General features: G+C 33.0%; 2 protein-coding genes across 4 annotated transcripts; both read left to right on the plus strand.

Moving 5' to 3' along the window:
- Nucleotides 1–2,120: 2,120 nt before the first annotated feature.
- On the plus strand, nucleotides 2,121–4,123 carry LOC148239123 (uncharacterized). 2 transcript variants are annotated; one of them, XM_088182877.1, is made up of 5 exons: nucleotides 2,129–2,184; nucleotides 2,392–2,456; nucleotides 2,520–2,595; nucleotides 2,665–2,744; nucleotides 2,810–4,123. In XM_088182877.1, the coding sequence occupies exons 1-5, from the start codon at nucleotides 2,139–2,141 to the stop codon at nucleotides 2,819–2,821; spliced, it is 279 nt and encodes a 92-aa protein (XP_088039003.1). In that variant the 5' UTR covers nucleotides 2,129–2,138; the 3' UTR covers nucleotides 2,822–4,123. The 2 variants fall into 2 exon arrangements, with proteins under 2 accessions (XP_088038993.1, XP_088039003.1); XM_088182867.1 differs by having other exon boundaries at nucleotides 2,121–2,184; nucleotides 2,665–4,123.
- Nucleotides 4,124–7,877: 3,754 nt separating this feature from the next.
- Upf1 (Upf1 RNA helicase) lies at nucleotides 7,878–18,599 on the plus strand. Of its 2 annotated transcripts, XM_088196420.1 has the most exons (10): nucleotides 7,878–8,168; nucleotides 12,524–12,711; nucleotides 12,774–12,974; nucleotides 13,065–13,135; nucleotides 13,200–13,383; nucleotides 13,465–13,674; nucleotides 15,264–15,434; nucleotides 15,505–15,664; nucleotides 15,736–16,225; nucleotides 16,294–18,599. In XM_088196420.1, exons 1-10 carry the CDS (start codon nucleotides 7,986–7,988, stop codon nucleotides 17,601–17,603), a joined length of 3,168 nt encoding a protein of 1,055 aa, XP_088052546.1. In that variant the 5' UTR covers nucleotides 7,878–7,985; the 3' UTR covers nucleotides 17,604–18,599. The 2 variants fall into 2 exon arrangements, with proteins under 2 accessions (XP_088052546.1, XP_088052554.1); XM_088196428.1 differs by lacking the exons at nucleotides 7,878–8,168; nucleotides 12,524–12,711; nucleotides 12,774–12,974; ... (1 more) ...; nucleotides 13,200–13,383; nucleotides 13,465–13,674 and adding an exon at nucleotides 14,155–14,563 and having other exon boundaries at nucleotides 14,697–15,434.
- The last annotated feature ends 1,192 nt before the right edge of the window (nucleotides 18,600–19,791 follow it).

Genomic DNA, 19,791 nt, shown 5'->3' on the forward strand with positions numbered 1-19,791 from the left:
TATTGGCATTTTCTTAAATAATAACTAGGATTTTACTACAAACATGCTTAATATTTCAAATACAGCATAAAAATGCTGATGTTTTTGATGTGAATTGCATACCATCTCAGCAACATACTCACATTTGGAATTATTTAAGTTACATAAGTTTATTAGAATATGAATCTGTAGAATAAAATTCAATTAACATAAAATATTCTTTATTAATAAATATTGTACAAAGAAAATTAAAAATAATGTATTTTTAAGGAATATTGATATTTTTTTCAAATAACAAGCAAGTTCATTTTAGGAGACTCGCTGTTTTCCAGTTTATATAATTTAACATTTTTACGACATACTGAGAGACATCGCGCATTGTATAATGTTTGCACTTGAAACTTTAGTCCCCACATTCGTCTCCAATATAATTAGTGATGTTTGTATCAGTAAATCGCGCCGGGTCTTATCAATCTCGGTTATATCCAGGTGCGTACGCTTAAAAATATTATTGCTGATTTGCACAATACTTTCTTTTAAAACATATTTAGATTTTTCAGTTTGTAATTTTAGGAAAAGCCACGGTGATTCGTCGCGTGCATTAGCAAATTTCCTCAGTCGGCTCATGTAATACTTTTCCATTGAAGTGCATACAAAGCCAACTAAGGAAACTGCATTATATGCTTTCTGACATGTTAATACAATGTCTTTAAAAAGACGAACGTTCACTTCACTAAAATTATTCGTGTCTTTCCCAATAATTATTTTCCAAATATCTGACCCAATTGGGATATTTTAATTGTATCATATTATCCAAATCTTTACTTGCCCAACTTCAATTAAAATCGATCACAAGGCCTTTTCTATCGAAGAAGCTGTTAAATATCTTGAAATAAAGAATATAAATAACTGCGATCTCTTTTAAAAATTACATGTTGAGGATTTCAAATTTAATTTAGTAACGAAACTTCGTCCAGATGACAGGGTAATCTTATGAAGCGTACGGTGAGATACATTCCCTTTCGCTCGCTAGCGTGTTAAGTGACTAGAGTGAGTGAGAAGAAGTGAGCGTGCGGTACGCATGTACCTTACGCCCTTATCACTCCTATTCGCATTGCCCTTATCAAAAACTTCGAGCTAATTACAATTGGACTAAAGATTTAGGAAGAAATCAGTGTCACAAAAAAATTGCAATAGAAAAATATCTTTATAAAAAATCCTGCTTCAATTTAAACTATTGTATGTTAATTTTGGTTTAAAATAATAATCATATAAATGGCTGATAATCGTGATTTTTATTAACTGAACTCACTCAATAAATAATTAAATAACTAATATCGAGATTAATGAACTTCCGTCATCAGCTGTATAGCTGCAAAATGACTTTTATAAGTTTTTAAATTCAAAAACAAATACGAAGAATCATTGTCACTTTTAATATTTTTTTAAATAATCCAATATTTAGATCTATCCCCACATATTACATTGCATCTTTTTTTAAACGTTTAATACATTTCTCCTACTTTCGGTTTAATATAGGTATATTCCCAGACCTTATTAATGTTTTTTTGAAAATTGAAAGGGTACTTCTTAGTTAGCATGGGTCAAAAACCACCACATGTTACTTCCCACCGCGTTTCCCATGCTATTTAAACCCAAACCTAACCTAAGCAAATAAACCATTAAACCATTATAATCGTTTAGGTTAAGTTTGGGTTTGTACAGAAAATAGTTTTTCAAAACTGTCAAATTTGATATCTATAAAATATTTTCATGTCTATTTCCATTTAATATAATAAATTCATGAATACGCGAACAAATATAATGGTGTAATGGTTAATTTGTTTAGGCTAGGCGGCATGGAAAACGCAATGGGGAGTAACAACTGGTGTTTTTTGAGCATGAAGCTGTACCAAGTAACAAATTTTAATTATACCATATATTGGTTTAATTTGTTTTATTTTTAAGATTAAATCAACTTATTATTTTTTTGCCAAATATAATTTATGCTAAATGCACGCAAATAACTCCTATGTGACATATTATAAAAAGGAATTATTTGTTATTTGATAATAACCTTTTCAAGAGAACGATTTAACACTGTGTCTCTATTCCCACATTTTTCTGTCATGCTCGACAATTCGTCGTATTTGAACCGAATGTCAGATTTGAACTGTCAAGTTACTATGGCGCTTATCAAAATTGGTATTATTTTTTTTTCTGATTCTGATTATAATTGAAATTGACGAAATAGTTTTAAAATTTTGCTTTTCAGCTAATATTACTTCTTCAAAGACAAATTACTTAAGGTTCAGTTCAAAGAAATGCATAATCTATTTCGATTTCATTCACAGCTAAATTCTTTACTTGCCAATTAGATATCACCTTAAAGTAGCAATCTTCATTTTTCAGAAATTGACATCGAAAATGACAAAGAACCGTTTACTTCTGCTGACAAGATTCAATGTAAAGACGAGGTAATGAAACGAAATATGCAAGATTTGTTAACGTATGTGATCTTAAATTGTGTTTTTTTTTAGTTTTTAAATCTTAAATGCGACTATGATAGCAGCGAAGATACATACAAAGAAAACATAAACGATATGTTTGAAACAGGTTTAACATACTATATACTTCTACATTTTTATATACATATGTCAATTATTGCTTGTTATATGATTTCAGAAATGCATGATATTAAAGATATACTTAAGGCGAATACTAGTGTGGACATTTTATCTCACCAAATTTACGACGACAACGAAGTAATAGTGGAATACATTTTAATTTCCGTGTACTTTGTTAATTACAACTTTTGTAACGAATTTAGTTTGCATTTTAGAAAAAAAAAGAAGAAAAATGTTCCAGTGTTAAACTTTTACATGGTGATTCTCATAAATTTGAGTGTAGCAGATGTAGAAAAATATTCAAAAATAAACATCACCTTTCACAGCATATAAAAACTCATAGTGATGTTCGTAATTTTAAATGTGAAAAATGTGGAAAAGAATTCAAAACCAAATCCAATCTCTCATGGCATATGAAAATTCATAGTGATGTTCGTGAATTTAAATGTGAAAAATGTGGAAAAGGATTCAAATCAAAATCTGTTCTTTCCGAACATTCGCTAACTCATACCAATGCTTATGCATTTAAATGTAAAAAATGTGGAAAAACATTCAAAACAACATCCAATCTTTCAGGGCACATGAAAACTCATAGTGATGTTTTTGATTTTGAATGTAAAATATGTGGAAAAGCATTCAAATTAAAATACGTTCTTTCACAACATATGCTAAATCATAGCAACGTTCGTGACTTTGAATGTGAAATATGTGGAAAAACTTTTAAATTAAAATACAATCTTTCCTTACATATGGTATACCATAGTAATGTTCGTGCGTTTGAATGTGAAAAATGTCAAAAAACATTCAAATCAAAATCCAATCTTTCAGGCCATATGAAAACTCATAATGATGTTCGTGTTTTTGAATGTGAAAAATGTGGAAAAACATTCAAATTAAAACTCAATCTTTCACAACATATGATAACTCATAGTAATGCTCATATCTTTGATTGTAAAAAATGTGGAAAAGCATTCAAAACGAAATCCAATCTTGCAGGGCATGTAAAAATTCATAGCGATATTTGTGAATTTGAATGTGATAAATGTGGGAAAGTATTCAAAACTAAACCTAATCTTTCAGGGCATGTAAAAACTCATAGCGATATTTGTGAATTTGAATGTGATAAATGTGGGAAAGTATTCAAAACTAAACCTAATCTTTCACGACATATCAAAATTCATTGTAATGCCTGAACTTCTCGAAGTGCTAATCATGAAAAAACAATATGAGGTTCATAATTTGATGTGAAGGTTGATGCTGAATATGCTTTGAATTCCTATAACAAGGAGCTAAAGTTCACAAATGATATTATAGAAGTTTCTAAACAAAACATCGTCAAGGAAGGTCATATAGCTGAACTGAAAGGGATCATGACAATCTGAAATCTGAAAGTTAACCAAAGTCTCAAACTGACTGCAGTCAGACTACCAGACTTCACTGCTAAAATGTTTAAAAAATATTTTTAACAAATTATTGTATGTTAATTTTAATATAAAATAAAAATCCTATAAATAGCCGATTATTGTTATATTGTTATTGATCAAAGTTAATCGACAATTGATCAGGTCACTAGTAGGAATCTGCTAGTCATGAACTTTTCTATGCCTTCCTTCATTTTGATTTATGTGTCCAATCGTGAAATTCATCCTTAATAAATTTTTTTTAAATATGTTTTATCCATTAAATCCGTTTGCATTCGTTATATTTCAAAAGTTCTTACTGATAAGGTGACAAGACGCCCTCTTTTGAGGAGGATTGTCCTTGAACAAAATTTTTTAAAAAGATTTTATTTTGAGCTCCCTTAGTAATTTTTAATTAAAGATTTTTTGTTTTAGCTCCCGCGACAATCAGTCCTCCTTTATCTTCCTCGGACAAAAATTTCCGCAATGACCTTTTCTTTTAGGTCATATAGCCTTTTGTCTTTTTCTGTCCTGCTCAAACAAAAATTTCCGAGATGGATTTTTAATTTTTAGTGTCCTCCGTTGCTATTTTCAAAATCTGGTCACCTTATTACTGCATATTGTTTTAATACTAAGGCAAATGCTGATGTAGTCTGCTGGATTATTCTAATCGTCTTATCTTATTTGAAATTCCAGTACATCTCTTGGATTCGAATTTTGCCATACATGCTGATGATTCATATTTCAGACAGTGAAATAAATCCGTTTTGCTGTACGCACATAAATATCGGTAAGACTTGTTACCCCCACTGTATTTATTCATATTATTGACGATCATTTTCCTATTCCATCAATTTTATTTATTATCTTATTGTAACAATCTATCTTCATTGTAAATAGATTTCTCTCTAATTCTAAAATAACAGTATTCAGGTGAAAAAATTTACGTTTGTCAATAAAACCTTTCATTTTTTGCCACAAAAGTTTAATGGTAGATCTTGCAGGAAGGGGGGGGGGATTGTCGTTTGGTGACGCAATGGAAGGACTATTTCCGCCGGTCAGCCTCATAATCATAACATTACATATTATGTTATCAAAACACTTAATAAAATATCTGCAGCAACTAACCCGTGTCTCACTCGTTAATTTGGCTAAAACATAATTATCGAATCTATCAATGAAGTTGTCTAATATTGAAATTGTAAATATTAATCACATTGAGAGTAGACAACGCGCGTAGCCATTTCTAATCTTCCTTATCGTCCAACATATATTTATATGCTTAGAAAGTCGCCACCCTTCTCTAATTGGTCGTTCTGCCGAAAAGGACAAACCATAGAGTCAACAATGGATGGGCTAGGATTATAACTACTCAGACATTTTGTATCATCACTTTCTCTTCGACACTTCATTTTAAACATCCACATCGGAGTTCAAGGCACCCAAACTTTAAGAGACGTCCGTCGAAGACGTATAATAAGTAAAGATCGGTTGACATTTTTCGGTTGCGCATCGTACTAAATATTTACGAAATTAAACATTTTTCGTATTTTTTTTATTACTTAAAATTCTACGATCGACACGCTATAGTATATTATGCTTATATTATATTTCAATAAAGTTAAATAAGTCTATAGATGCTAGAGAAGCTGAAGATCAAGATGAAGACCAGTTATTCTTTTGGTCGTTGTTAAGTAGTTGGAAGAAAATACAGCATCATAAAAAGTTGGCACCGAAAATAAAATGATCGATTATACTTGATGAAATGATGGAATTAGAACCACGAACGCATCCAGAACAGCCATCACAAAGTTATCACGCTGGATCTGATTCGCTAATTTCTCAACCCTTCCTGGGCGAAAAGGGGGCCAAAAATAGCACAAGAATTTGTTTTTCACTGTAACTTTAATTACTACCATTAATAGACCCACACCTGTAATCCTGTAATTAAAGATTTCACATAAGTAAAATTTGTTTTCAGTCAATTTTGAAATCGAATAACGGTTTGAAATATACATTTGTGGTAAAATATCTATTATTTGTGAGTTAAGCGTCAGTTTTGCAATTCCAAGAAGGGCAGGTATAGATGATAACACTTGGGTTCATTGACACTAGAAAGTTATGAATGTGTCGAAAGTCGGTTTCCTTAATGAGTTAGAGCGAGAAAGCCATGGCTGTTGATATACCATCATTTTCTCGAGAAAGACACGTGTTGGCGAATAAGAATCAGAATGAGTGTCAGATTTATTTTTTTAATTTTTGGTATTCTATCATTTATTCCTTTTTATAATGTAATTTAAATATATTTAAATATGTCGTCCTAGCGTAAAGATACGGAAAGACTATAAGATGAATGTAAAGATGATGTCAATGTCGGTAAATCGACAGTGATGTCGACTTTGAAGAGTTGGATTCAGATGTCACCGATGTAGATGACGTAATCGATAACGAAGCTAAAAATCTTCATCAGAAGATGATAAATTTACACCAGAAGACACCACATTCATGTCAAGATCTGGTCTAGAATGGCATTCAACTCCACAATACAATTCCAGAATATCGCCTCGTCTTCTTCAGGACTTGGAACAGAGGCTAGCAGTGTGACTACAATCAAGGAAACCTTTGGTATCTTTATGATTGCAGCTATGATTCAAGAAATAGTAGTGGAGACTAATCGGATATCTAAAAATGACAATTAAGACCACACCAACCATGCGGAAATAGAAACATTCATCAGCGTATTGCAGCATTCGGAAGACGCAATGGCTGTAGACTACAACTAAATGAAATATGGACATCTAGCCAAGTTTTTAAGCAATTCTTTTTTACTACGGTCATTTCAAGGAACATATTAGTATATTTATATTTATATAGTAAAATTCGCTTTGATGACAGAAACACCAGACAATTACGATAAGCTTGAACCACTACACTCGATATTAATAAATTTAAAATAGCCTGTTTGAATACATCATGGTTGACGAAATACTGGCTACGTATCGAGGGAGGTGCCCATTTCGCGTTTTTATCAAAAGTAAGTCCGGCAAATATGGAATAAAAATATGTGCTACTGCTGATGTAGAGACGTCGTATATTTTAAATTTACAACCATACCAAGGTGAAAGGTGAAAGGGTAGTAACTAGTATGTCCTTATATTGGAACTGGACGTGGCGTCACTACTAACAACTTATTTACGCCAGCGCCCCTCGCTAAAAGACGCTAAAAAAACAATCTAACATTAACAGGAACAATTAAAAAAATTAAACGTGAAATACCGCAAGAGTTATCTAGTCGCTTTGGCTTTACCGATGACATTACATTGGTTTCATACGTTCCGAAAAAAAAATCGGTCACACTGTTAGTGGAGTTCCATGATACAAGGGTAAAAGCAAACGCGAGGAAAACGCCAGAAATAATTTTGCATTTTAATCGAACCAATGGGGGCGTAGATACAGGTGAAAGAATGACTACGCTATATTCGTGTGTCAGGGCTACGAGAAGATAGCCGTTCAGATTAATAAAAATATTGTATTTTTTAATAAAATACACTATTTTTATTAATGTTACTAAAAAACGAGCTATTTTAAACGAAAGCTTTTTTTAAGATTATTATTAAAAAAAATAATGTAATGATGTCTTACTTTAATGTAACAAAAAGTTTTTCTCCTGGTATTTTCATAATTGCAAGCACTTATAATTATTTGAAAAATATTTAATTTGAATATATACGAAATATTGTTTGGCCAATTTTTGCCCCCCTCCCTGGAAAAATTTGAAATGACTTGAATAATATCTGTAATAATGAGTAATTAATAAACAATAAACGGGCACGATCGTATAAAGCGGACCCTCGTGGCAGTTGGCAGCACTGATTCACTCCGTCGCGACTCGCGAGTGTTGTCGCGTGAGGCGCCAGCAGTCGTTGTCGGGCGCTCTGACGTTGTGGACTGCCAGCTGTCAGCTTCGGCTGCCGTCACCATGAGCGTGGACGCGTACGGCCCCAGTTCGCAGTCGCTGACGTTCCTCGAGCCGGACGAGCACGAGGAGACCGACCTGATCGGTGCTGATACGCAGGGCTCCGAGTTCGAGTTCACGGACTACACGGTGCCCTCGCAGAGTCAAACGCAGCCCGACGGCCCCAGGAACCCGCGTCTGCATCAGGTCACCATCACTCCCGCCCCCCTCCCCCCTCCGCACTACCGCGCTCCCGCACTCCCCGCATAACAATCCGCATATGTTTTTGACGTTAACCTCTAAACGATCCATAAGGACCGACTGTTGAACTTTGACATTTACCCGAAACTGAAACTATCAATATTATGAACGTTTTGAATAGTGTTTTGTTTTAGTTGACCCAAAAAATAAAACTATTTATTGTGCCTACATAAAGAAAAATATCTCGCAATCCATTCATCGTGTCATTTTCTCGTATGAAACAAAAGAAAACACTATTCGAAACAGATACAAATGCATACTCTTTTTTACTTTTTTCATTGCTTGTCAACAAAAATATTTAAGGGAATCTAGCAATATGTAATAAAAAATCATTTCTTAACCTTTTGATCCGATACGAGTAAATATCTAAACAGCATAAAAAAACAATAAATCAGTAAAATAAATTATGGTTTATGAAACATGACCAATTGTGAGAATATAAATAGCTGCTGTGAAATAGATAATAGCAATAAACAGTTTTATTTTTATACTGGAATGTATTCGTTTCGTAAAAACAATACTGTTGTACTTAATTTTAATGAATTTGGATAAACTATATACTGGCAGTGATTACTGCTACTATATTTTTTAATATAAATAGTTAAATATACATTACCGGTCAAAAGTTGAAGACAAACTATTTCTTATTGATATCCTTGACCCTTTGAGCGGTATCGCTGTACATGTATGACGATATATGTCGATCTTTCACTGTTTTCAGATACCCCAGATAATTATATATTTACTTTTATAACTGAAGAAATAAGAAATATTATATTCACTATTTTTTTAAATTCGATTTAATGTAAATGATTTTTATAGAAAATAATACCATAACAAAAAATATTCTGTATTCATTTTAGAAAAAATATTGAGAGCCTCTGAATTGATATTAACCAAATTTAATAATAGAAAAGTGTTAAAATTAATTATTAAAACACACTAATACAATAAAGTGATAAAATAAGTCAAAGCAATAAAATGTTGAGAATCATTTATTTTTTTCTATAATGTAATATAAAATAATAATAAATAAATAACAACAAATAATTATGGAAAAATACGTAAAATTAATTCACTTCTAGGTATATACTAATGAATTAACAGATGTGTATAAATTAACACACTACTCAAACGGTTAATATAAATTGGATAAAGTATAATAAAAAATATATGTATTTATATATATATCGGGGGTGGGCGGTGAGATACTTTCCTTCTCGATCGCTCGCTTGTTAAGTGACGAGAGTAAATAAGAGAAAAGGGTATGCGTACCACATGCTCTTATCTCTCACTCACTCTCGTCACTTAACATGCGAGCGATCGATAGGGAAAGTATCTCACCGCCCGCGCCTGATATATGTATAAATATATGAAAGATCAAATACATATTTTTCATTAATCAATTTTAAATAGTATTTTTGAAACAGAAAATAAAAATCAAATCAATCAGTAAAATTATCCCTATTAAATATCTATTCTAATAACTAAATTTTTCAATAATGGTCGATATGCTAGCCCACTCACTTTGTAGTCGTTCTCGTAAGTCTTTTTGGGAATTTAGTGAGTACTGGCGAATTTTCTGATCAAGCCTATACCCTAAAAGGTAAATTAGATTTAAATCTGGCGATTGGTGTGGCCAGATCATATTTTTTAAATATTTCTTCTTTTATTTGTAGAAACCTGCACAATTTAAAATAATGTTTGGGAGCGTTGTTCTGCTGGAAAATAAAACATAGGAAAATAAATAGGTAGAACTTGCTATTCTAAAATTGCTTTAATTTTTATCTTTTTGAAAATCCTGTATTTTTATGAGGATTTCAACTTCCGCTGTTGAGAAACAACCCCACACCCATAACTCAACCTTCACTTTGCCTTACAGTTGCCACAATACAGTTAGGACTCACTTTTTCACTACCCATTCGTCTAACAAATACTCTCTGATTTGATCCAAACATTTCAAATTTTGATTCGTCAGACCATAAAATAATTGCAGCTCTATTTTCTGCTGTAAAATTATTTTTCCGCCCAAGAGATTTTTATTTTTAACTAAAACTAAATAAAAAATGGTACAAAAATTCACATAAATGAATGTGCATAGAAAAGTTTTTTGTAAGAGTTAAATACTCACTATCGCATAAGGTTAGTCATGCTTGTCCCTTGTACGACCCTCTGTGTAGAATTAGAAAGAGCGAGTAAAAAAACGTAATTATTATTATGGCAAATACATAAAATAGTATTCATTAATTGAATAATAATATTTTTAAGTCTATATAAATAAATAAGGATGGATTTATGACTATGAACATCGTTATTGGTTTTGTTCTTAAACTTTTGACTAGTAGTGTACATAACGATAATACAAAAAATATCAGCACGGCTTTATAAAAAGTTATGTAATACTTTATTTTTGAAGGAATATTAGTTTAAATTTTAATTAAATAAAAGCTATTTTTAATAGGATGCAATTTAATAGGGAATTATTTTAAGAAATATCTGCATTTAAATAAATACTTCATTCCATATAACGAATTATTTGTGCATATGTTAGGTATATCTTCGGAAAAAGATTCGTTGTAGAGAGTTATTCATAAGATGCTCACTGTTCTGACCAATGCTCGCACAAACAATTCATTTTATGAAACAATTATTTTATAAATTGCTTCTTTAAATAGTCCTTTTTTTAATATAAATGCCATAAATATAATAAATAATATCAGTTCATAATGCTCGAGACAAATAACAGTCGAAGTGCGTTGATGCAACATAGGTCACAGGACACGAAAGTTTTATTTATACATGTGTTGGCAATGACCGGTCGTTGTAGTTTGTCATAAATTCGTTTCAAAATAGGATATAAAAATATTATTTACGCGTATGTGGTAGCCCTAGTAACTTCTGTAAAATATGCTCAAATATCTTTATCCTGGATGGATCATTTTCTTCTTGTTTTAATTTTCTTAGTCGTCTCCGAGATGTTGCTGGGCTTAAATATCTCAATTTTCATAATTATTAGTTCTACGAGTGTTGCGACTACTGGAGCTTAGACAGCGATTTAATGTTGCATGTGCAATACAAAAATGATCATTACATTTCTAATCTATAAATTGTCGTTAATGCATCAATAAGCTGTCAATAATAGTAGCAATATTCTAAAATCATGTAATTGAGTTTATACCTTCACGCGAGAAATTTCTTTGAGAAGTATCTCACAATGGATACACATTTAAAAATTGTAAATCATGCTCGTAGTTTTTATTTGTATTTAAATTTTACCTGTTGCCTACTCAAAAATGTTTTATTTGATTTGATTCTTAACCGCTTAATGACTGACTTTTCGCAATAAACTTTCCAAAATCTATGAATTATAATAGCTATAGGAAGTGGAAAACATGAAACCCTTTCACTATGGCAGATATTTTTGCGCGCTATTTCGAAATTTGGTAATATATAAGGGGCACCTATTCATGACATATTTTTATGAATATTATGGTTCAATAAATTCAATTAATTTACAGATAATCATATTATTAGGCTCAAAGGTTTATGGCACCTTTAGGTGCCCAATGAGTACTGACAATTTTTTTGATGTCTTCTATAGAAGCCACCCGCAGTGAAAGGGTGAAGAACCAAATTCTTAACCAAAATATATGAAAAAATTATACAAAATATTTTTATATGTATATTTATATTGTGTGTATTTATATATAATATATGCACGTGTAAAAAAAAGTAAGGTCAGCTCTACATATATTTTTCAAGAATCAGTTCAAAGTCTAAATACCATATCTCACATGTGCTTGAATAAACTGATTCACTAAATTAAATAGAAACTCAATATAATACAAAAAACGCTGGGAAATATATCGTAAATGTAAATTTTCCATTAGAGAGTATACTCGTTCATGCGGAGTTTCGTCCATATGTTAAATCAATATTAAAACGTGCGAGTTAATTCGTCCATGGGAAAATTGGATCACATATTTTTGCCGAGTATACTCGTTCATAAGGATTAAGCGGTTAAAAGATTATGATTCAAATTAGTCACTATATTCAATTTTTGTTAACGTCAAAATGAAATTTTCGTAACATTTTCTCAATAAAATTAAAACACATTTGATTGTAAACATTCGTAGATATCAATAAATTTAATAATAGAAATAAATTATTAATACAAACTGAAATTTTTAATGCTTCCCTAGTTTGGAAATACATAATAAACAAAAAACCTAGTAAAAAAAACTATTTTTTTTTTGATTATGTTAAAGATTCTATATATATAATGTAATATTTGAATACAGGTGAATGGCATCGCTAAACTTGACATCACTTCAAAGTTATCGACTGTGACTCAGGGACTCGCAGATTTGCAATTTGAAGAAGATGATGAAGTTTTATACAACAGTAAAGAGCTGCCGGATCATGCTTGTAAATACTGCGGCATACACGAACCGAGCACTGTAGTTATGTGCAATATCTGCAAAAAATGGTAAGTAAGAAGAATGTTATAAATATTAATTATAAATAATTTTACAATGTGTTAATTTGTAGGTTTTGTAATGGAAGAGGCAGCACGTCTGGTTCTCACATTATAAATCATCTGGTGCGAGCCAAGCACAAAGAGGTGACTCTTCATTGTGACGGACCGCTCGGAGAGACGCTGTTGGAGTGCTATTCTTGCGGCGTGAGGAACGTATTTGTGCTCGGATTTATTCCGGCCAAGGCGGACTCTGTGGTGGTTTTGCTCTGCAGGTATGTCATTGTGGTATAAAAATTAGTATTTATACTAAAAACAACAATATCTATTTTTACTTCAAAACATTTTAATATGGATTTTTGCAGACAACCGTGCGCCGCGCAGAGTTCGTTGAAAGACATGAATTGGGATCAAGAACAATGGAAGCCATTGATAGGTACTATTTTATTTTATTTATATTTTACTCGCACATTCCGCATCTTAACAATGCGTATGTCTAGCCGATAGAGCTTTTTTGCCGTGGCTCGTGAAGGTGCCCTCTGAACAAGATCAAGTTCGAGCGCGCCAGGTGACCCCCCAGCAGATCGGAAGGCTGGAAGAGCTGTGGCGTGATAACGTGGATGCCACATTTCAAGATTTAGAAAAACCGGGAGTGGACGAAGAGCCTCATCAAGTGTTGTTGAGGTAATTTAATCGATCGTAATGTAAATTTGTACAGTTGTGTTTGTTTAAATGCAACAAAATAAACGTTCAACGTTGTTACAGATACGAGGACGGTTTCCAGTATCAGAACGTTTTCGGTCCGTTGGTGAAATTGGAGGCGGATTATGATAAGAGATTGAAGGAGTCTCAAACTCAGGAGAATATTGAAGTGCGTTGGGATGTCGGATTGAACAAGAAAACGATAGCCTATTTCACATTGGCTAAAACTGATGGCGATATGAAGTTGATGCATGGAGATGAGCTTCGTTTGAGGTAAAGCATTTAAAAAATTTCAATATTTTTTTATTTGGTTGCAGTGCTTTTTGTTACAAAATGAATGGATATTGTTCATAGGGATAGGAACTTCCACGTAAACGATGGATTGCATCTGTGATGCTTTTCTTTTTCAAAATTTATATATTTAATCTGAAATTAATTTCCGATAAGATTATTTGCATTTGTAAATTAGATATAATTATGATAAGATAATCAGGCAAATACATATATAATATCTTAATCTATTTATTTTTAAAAACATACAGATTAATTACACTATATACATCTAATCATCTTATATTTGTGGCTGAAATCTATGACGTAATTTCTAACATTATTAATTGCAAATTATGATGATGACAGCGACAATTGTTTTAGTGATAATCTAAATGTTATATGACGTCTCTATAATATGGAAATGGTGTCAACGCTCAGCATTTGGATGCTACATAATTTGTCATAAAAACGCAATAGATTGGTTGGCCAGATTGAATTGATATCTATTTTTGAATCACATTGTGGTGTGATGTACGATAACGGTGCACGAAAGATACACAGATCAACTCCCGAAGCTATATCACTTATTAATGTAATAAACTGCACCGTGAAAAAGGGTTATGTTGTGCATATGGTAAAATAGTGGAAGTTATATTGTATTATAACGAAACTATACATTTGTAGTGTATTATAAAAATCTAACGAAACTATACATGTCATTAACCCTTTGAGTAGTGAATTAATTTATACCATTTGTTAATTTGTTAGCATACATCTGGGATTGAATTAATTTTACGTATTTTTACACAATTATTTCTGCTAATTATTTATTATTATTTTATATTGCATTTATAGTAAGTTATAGAAAAAAAAATCAGTGATTCTCAGCGTTTTATTGCTTTGATTTATTTTACTACTTTTTTGTGTTAGTAAGTTTTAATAATTTATTTTAAAACATTTCTGTTATTAAATTTCGTTAATTTATTTTACATATTTTTTATATTTATATTTGCCTTTTGTAGATTTTTTTTATATCAATTAAGAGGCTTTTAATATTTTTCATAAAACAAATATAAAATATTTTTTGTTATGTTCATTTTTTTCATACTCTTTAATTTATTGGTATTATTTTCTGTAGAAATCATTTACATTAAATCAAATATTTATTGTATTTTTATTTATTTTTTCTTCAGTTATATATGTAAATGTATAACTATCTAAGGTGCCTCAAAATAGTGAAAGATCGATCACCGTACATATACGGCGATATCACTCAAAGGGTTAAGTAATGTAAACGACAATTTGAATAAGGTATTGATTACTAACAGCCCAGATCACATATGACATCCAAAACACAAAAAATGCCCTAAAACAGAAAATTAAAAAAAACACTGCTTAGAAAAAAAAATGCCCTTGAGTCCACCTCGACGTAGGAGTTCAAAGGGTTAATTTTATAGGGATAGATTTTATAAATGTATGTAGTTGAGAAAATGTATCCAGCAATAAAAATTACATAATTGATTAAATTTCTGTATATAATATGAAATGTTTCTTTTAAATTTTGATTTTAATTATTTAAATCAATTCAGATACGTCGGAGAATTGCATAAGCCCTGGGCGGGCGTCGGACATGTCATCAAAGTGCCCGATAATTTCGGTGACGATATCGGTTTGGAGCTGAAGAGCAACAGCGGAGCGCCAAGCGATTGCACGAATAATTTTGTAGTCGATTTCATTTGGAAGAGTACATCTTTTGACCGGTAACATAATTATTGTGAAATAATTGCATAAATAAGAGCCGTATTAATTTTTAAATTCATTGTAATATAGAATGCAGCTTGCTTTGCGCAAATTCGCTATGGACAACAACTCCGTATCTGCTTACATATATCGCAGACTCTTGGGCCACGAAGTCGAAGAAGTTTTGTTCAGATGTCAACTGCCAAAACACTTCAGTGCACCTAAGCTTCCCGATCTGAACAGATCACAGGTATTATTTAAATCATTGTATAACACTGTATTCTAATTTAATATTTTTTTAAACGTTTAATATTTTTAAAGGTGTATGCTGTTAAACATGCTCTTCAGAGACCTCTATCTTTGATTCAAGGACCGCCCGGCACTGGCAAAACGGTGACTTCGGCGACTATCGTATATCAGCTCGTAAGGCAGGGTGGAGGTCCGGTTTTGGTTTGCGCTCCCAGTAACACGGCTGTAGATCAGCTTACTGAAAAAATTCACCGAACCGGTTTGAAGGTTGTGAGACTTTGCGCCAAGTCTCGAGAAGCGATGGAGTCGGCGGTCGCTTTTTTGGCGCTGCATCGTCAGGCGCGAGCTTTGGAGCCCGGCTCTGGCGAATTGAGAAAGCTGCAACAGTTAAAGGAAGAAGCCGGCGAATTGTCTGCTGGAGACGAGAGAAGATATCGAGCGTTGAGGAGAGCCGCTGAAAGACGTCTGCTCGATGCGGCGGACGTTGTTTGTTGCACTTGCGTCGGCGCTGGCGATCCGCGTCTTGCTAGACTACATTTTCATTCGATTCTCATTGATGAAGGTCAGTATAAATCTTATTTTTTATGTTTGTACATATTTTTATACTACAATAGAGATTTTATTTTGAAGGTATGCAATCGACTGAACCCGAGTGTATGGTTCCCGTCGTACTCGGAGCTCGTCAGCTGATCCTTGTCGGCGATCATTGTCAATTGGGACCGGTTGTTATGTGTAAAAAGGCAGCTAAAGCTGGTCTGTCTCAAAGTTTGTTCGAAAGGCTCGTCGTTTTGGGTATTAAACCGTTCCGCTTGGAAGTGCAGTATCGAATGCATCCGGAGCTTTCCCGCTTCCCTTCAAATTTCTTCTATGAAGGTTCTTTGCAAAACGGCGTCAGTTCCGACGAGAGGAAATTGCATAAGATTGATTTTCCCTGGCCTATACAAGAGAAGCCAATGTTCTTCTATGTGACTCAAGGACAAGAAGAAATAGCCGGATCTGGTACATCTTATTTGAATAGGACGGAAGCGGCAAACGTAGAAAAAATAACCACTCGGTTTTTGAAAGCCGGCGTTAGACCCGAACAAATAGGAATTATTACACCTTATGAAGGTCAACGCGCTTATCTGGTTCAGCATATGCAATATCAAGGTAGCTTGCATTCTAAACTGTATCAAGAAATTGAGGTTGCGAGTGTAGATGCTTTCCAAGGCAGAGAAAAAGATATCATCATAATGTCTTGCGTGAGATCCAATGAACATCAGGGAATCGGTTTTTTGAACGATCCTCGTCGTCTCAATGTAGCTTTGACTAGAGCCAAATATGGAATAATTATCGTTGGAAATCCGAAAGTTTTATCTAAACAACCGTTGTGGAATCATTTGTTGAGCTTTTATAAAGAGCAAAAGGTCTTGGTAGAAGGACCGCTGACAAACCTTAAAGAATCCATGATACAGTTTTCTAAACCTAAGAAATTGGTCAATGCGGCTAATCCTGGATCACACTTTATGTCCACGTCTACTTATGATGCTAGAGAAGCTATGGCTCCGGGAGGAGCGTATTGCAGAGCCACTCCGCGTCGTCCGCACGATTCATTAGCATACATAGGTCCGGAGAGAGCTCAAGCTGCTTTACATGCGGTACCCGTCGCAATGTTTATGAATATGGCGCACGTTCCTCCGCGATTTTGCCAACAGCAGCAACAACAGAGAAGAAGGAGAACAGCTCCTCCGCCCGTCGCTTCGTCGCGTCTGCTGTCTCAAGAACCACTCTCTCAAGCGGGCGGTCCGCCTCTGTCGCTGTCGCAAGGTCTATCCCAACCGGAACTCAGCCAGGAGTCTGTAATGATGGAATATCAATCGCAAGCCGATGGGCTGCTGTCTCAAGATTCCACTTATCAAGGAGTGTACCACCCGCAAGTGCGTTTTTCACAGCCGTATTGAGCCGAGCCGACTAGTGTGTGTTACACGCCCCAGAAGTATGGCCGGCTCGCCAGCGGCCGGTGGTAAGCTACGGTCGGAGAACTAGCGGCAAAAGGCCTGCTGTGGTGCCTTCAATTGGCGCTAACGCGTGCATCCTTGAATGCCTGAAACCGAATTTTTGTAATACCATCATACATAGGCTATGTCATTTTAAAAATTGTATGGCATCATATTTAAAGAAAAAAAAAAACAATAGTTTTATATGCGGATTTCTCATCTTAACTAATGATGATAGAGTATGGGTTTATTATTTCGGACCAATCGTCAAATAGATAGCACAAATTCATTCAGAGCTCTTCCGACATTCGGTATCTGGGAAATCCTTGTGTTACTTTTATTTTTTGTTTAATTCAATAATCACATCAACTCATCAGATCACTGGGGAAAAGGAATTCATTTCTCATTTGTAAACATATTTTATTGACATTGTTTTCATTTAGTTGTATTATTTTCATCATCATTTAGCCTTATAATCGCCTCACAAAATGGTAGGTGAAGTGTTTAGATACGCGTCGAGCGCAAGTCTTTGGTCAACCCGTGTTCCGTCTTAAAGAGAGGATTGCATCGCATCGTCGTTGAGCGATTGATAAAATGACATTTAGTCTTCGTTAACGTCGACTAACCTAATAATTACAATACAAATAGAGCTTCAATAATTAAAAGAAAATATCTCTTAATAGCTTAGAAAATACAGCTTGATAAATCTTTAATTGTGCACAATATCTTCGACAAAACTTTTACGCACTCAAATCCGTCAGTTTCTAATAACCTGAATATTCTTGGCATTCCCCAATCGGAATAAATTTTAAATGTTGTTTTGTTAATTTGCTTTAAAAAATCTAGCATATATATTACTTAGGTTTCATTGTTATGGGGTAATGTATAACTTTAGTTTCAGAATATATTTGTTGAATGTTTGTTATTCAAGTTGACAATAAACAGCATTCTGAATTTGCACATTGTATTTTATTTATTTATCGTTGCCGATTCCATCGCCGTTCCTGATGCAGCTACACAAAAACACCATCTAAAAATAAACGAATGAATATTGTGTGGTAAAAAAATCTTTTTTTACATTGACTTAAAAATCGACATTTTCAAATATTTGTCGTTTTGTATTTGATAAAGAAAACATTATTTGTAAAATGACAAATGAGCTTTTAAAATTCGCCGCAAGACAGTAGTTGTTTATTGTATCATCCATCTTGCTAACTTGATTCGACAATGTCTGATCTCAGTTATTACTTAGCAGTTATAATGGAAAGATGATTTCTTTCTTTTAAAGAATATTTTTTATCACGACTTTCTGATAAAAATGCCTAACTTTATTATGTCCATCAAGTATCAAAAGTCAAAAGGGTTGCACTGAAAAATTTATACCTTTATTCCACTACAAACACTAATGGAAAGAAAAGCATTATAAAATTACATTTATTTTTTTATTCGTCATTGTAGCAAATGAGTAATGAGTGTTACGAGAACCACTTAAATTTTACACATCAGTTGGAAATGCGTTTAATAATAAGACAAAATTATTTGATTCTTGATTTTAATCAAATAACAGCATTTGTACATTTCGTTTTAACTTCTAAAAAAAGAGATCATGAAAATTAAGTACGCTCGTACCTGAGTTTATGCGATTGATATGCATGGATACATTTTGCATATATACAAGTCGTGTCGCATAAACGAGGTTCGATCGTATACCCGTCCTTCAATTTGCGAACAAATATATTAATTTGTAATTTATAAACCTCATACTTTACAACCGTTGTAGGCACAAATTCGGAAATAGAGGGACGGGTGCAATTATTTCCCTCGAGCACAATAAATATTACAAAACTATCAGTCTGTTTTTTTAAACGAAATGAGTTTATCAATATGGCAGCATTTGCATATATAGTAAGGGGAAGGAGTGAAGTTTTTTTGGCATGATTTTAGTTAATAAAAAATATATATGAGGAAGCGAGGTGTTCGGAAGTGAGAGAAAGTAGACATATTGCTATTGTACGAAAACATCCCCCTTACTGTAAATGTATGTATATAATAAATGTAACATAAGAGTTATTATTTTTTTATCTCGCTAGTATATGTTTACTAAAAGTTTTGATACATTGTCTCTGTGGTAATTATTTATTTTTGCACAAAC

The sequence above is a fragment of the Plectrocnemia conspersa genome, unplaced genomic scaffold (genome assembly GCF_051122295.1).
Source record: "Plectrocnemia conspersa isolate PC_06_02 unplaced genomic scaffold, ASM5112229v1 ptg000001l, whole genome shotgun sequence".
Lineage (NCBI taxonomy): Eukaryota > Metazoa > Arthropoda > Insecta > Trichoptera > Polycentropodidae > Plectrocnemia > Plectrocnemia conspersa.

Coding starts and splice junctions, on each gene's coding strand:
- Upf1 (XM_088196420.1), top strand. CDS start 7,986: ATGAGCGTGGACGCGTACGGCCCCAGTTCGCAGTCGCTGACGTTCCTC. Junction 12,975..13,064: donor GTGGTGGTTTTGCTCTGCAG/GTATGTCATTGT, acceptor GGATTTTTGCAG/ACAACCGTGCGCCGCGCAGA. Junction 13,136..13,199: donor ACAATGGAAGCCATTGATAG/GTACTATTTTAT, acceptor GCGTATGTCTAG/CCGATAGAGCTTTTTTGCCG.
- LOC148239123 (XM_088182867.1), top strand. CDS start 2,139: ATGTCAGATTTGAACTGTCAAGTTACTATGGCGCTTATCAAAATTG. Junction 2,185..2,391: donor TATGGCGCTTATCAAAATTG/GTATTATTTTTT, acceptor TTCATTTTTCAG/AAATTGACATCGAAAATGAC. Junction 2,596..2,664: donor AAACGATATGTTTGAAACAG/GTTTAACATACT, acceptor ATATGATTTCAG/AAATGCATGATATTAAAGAT.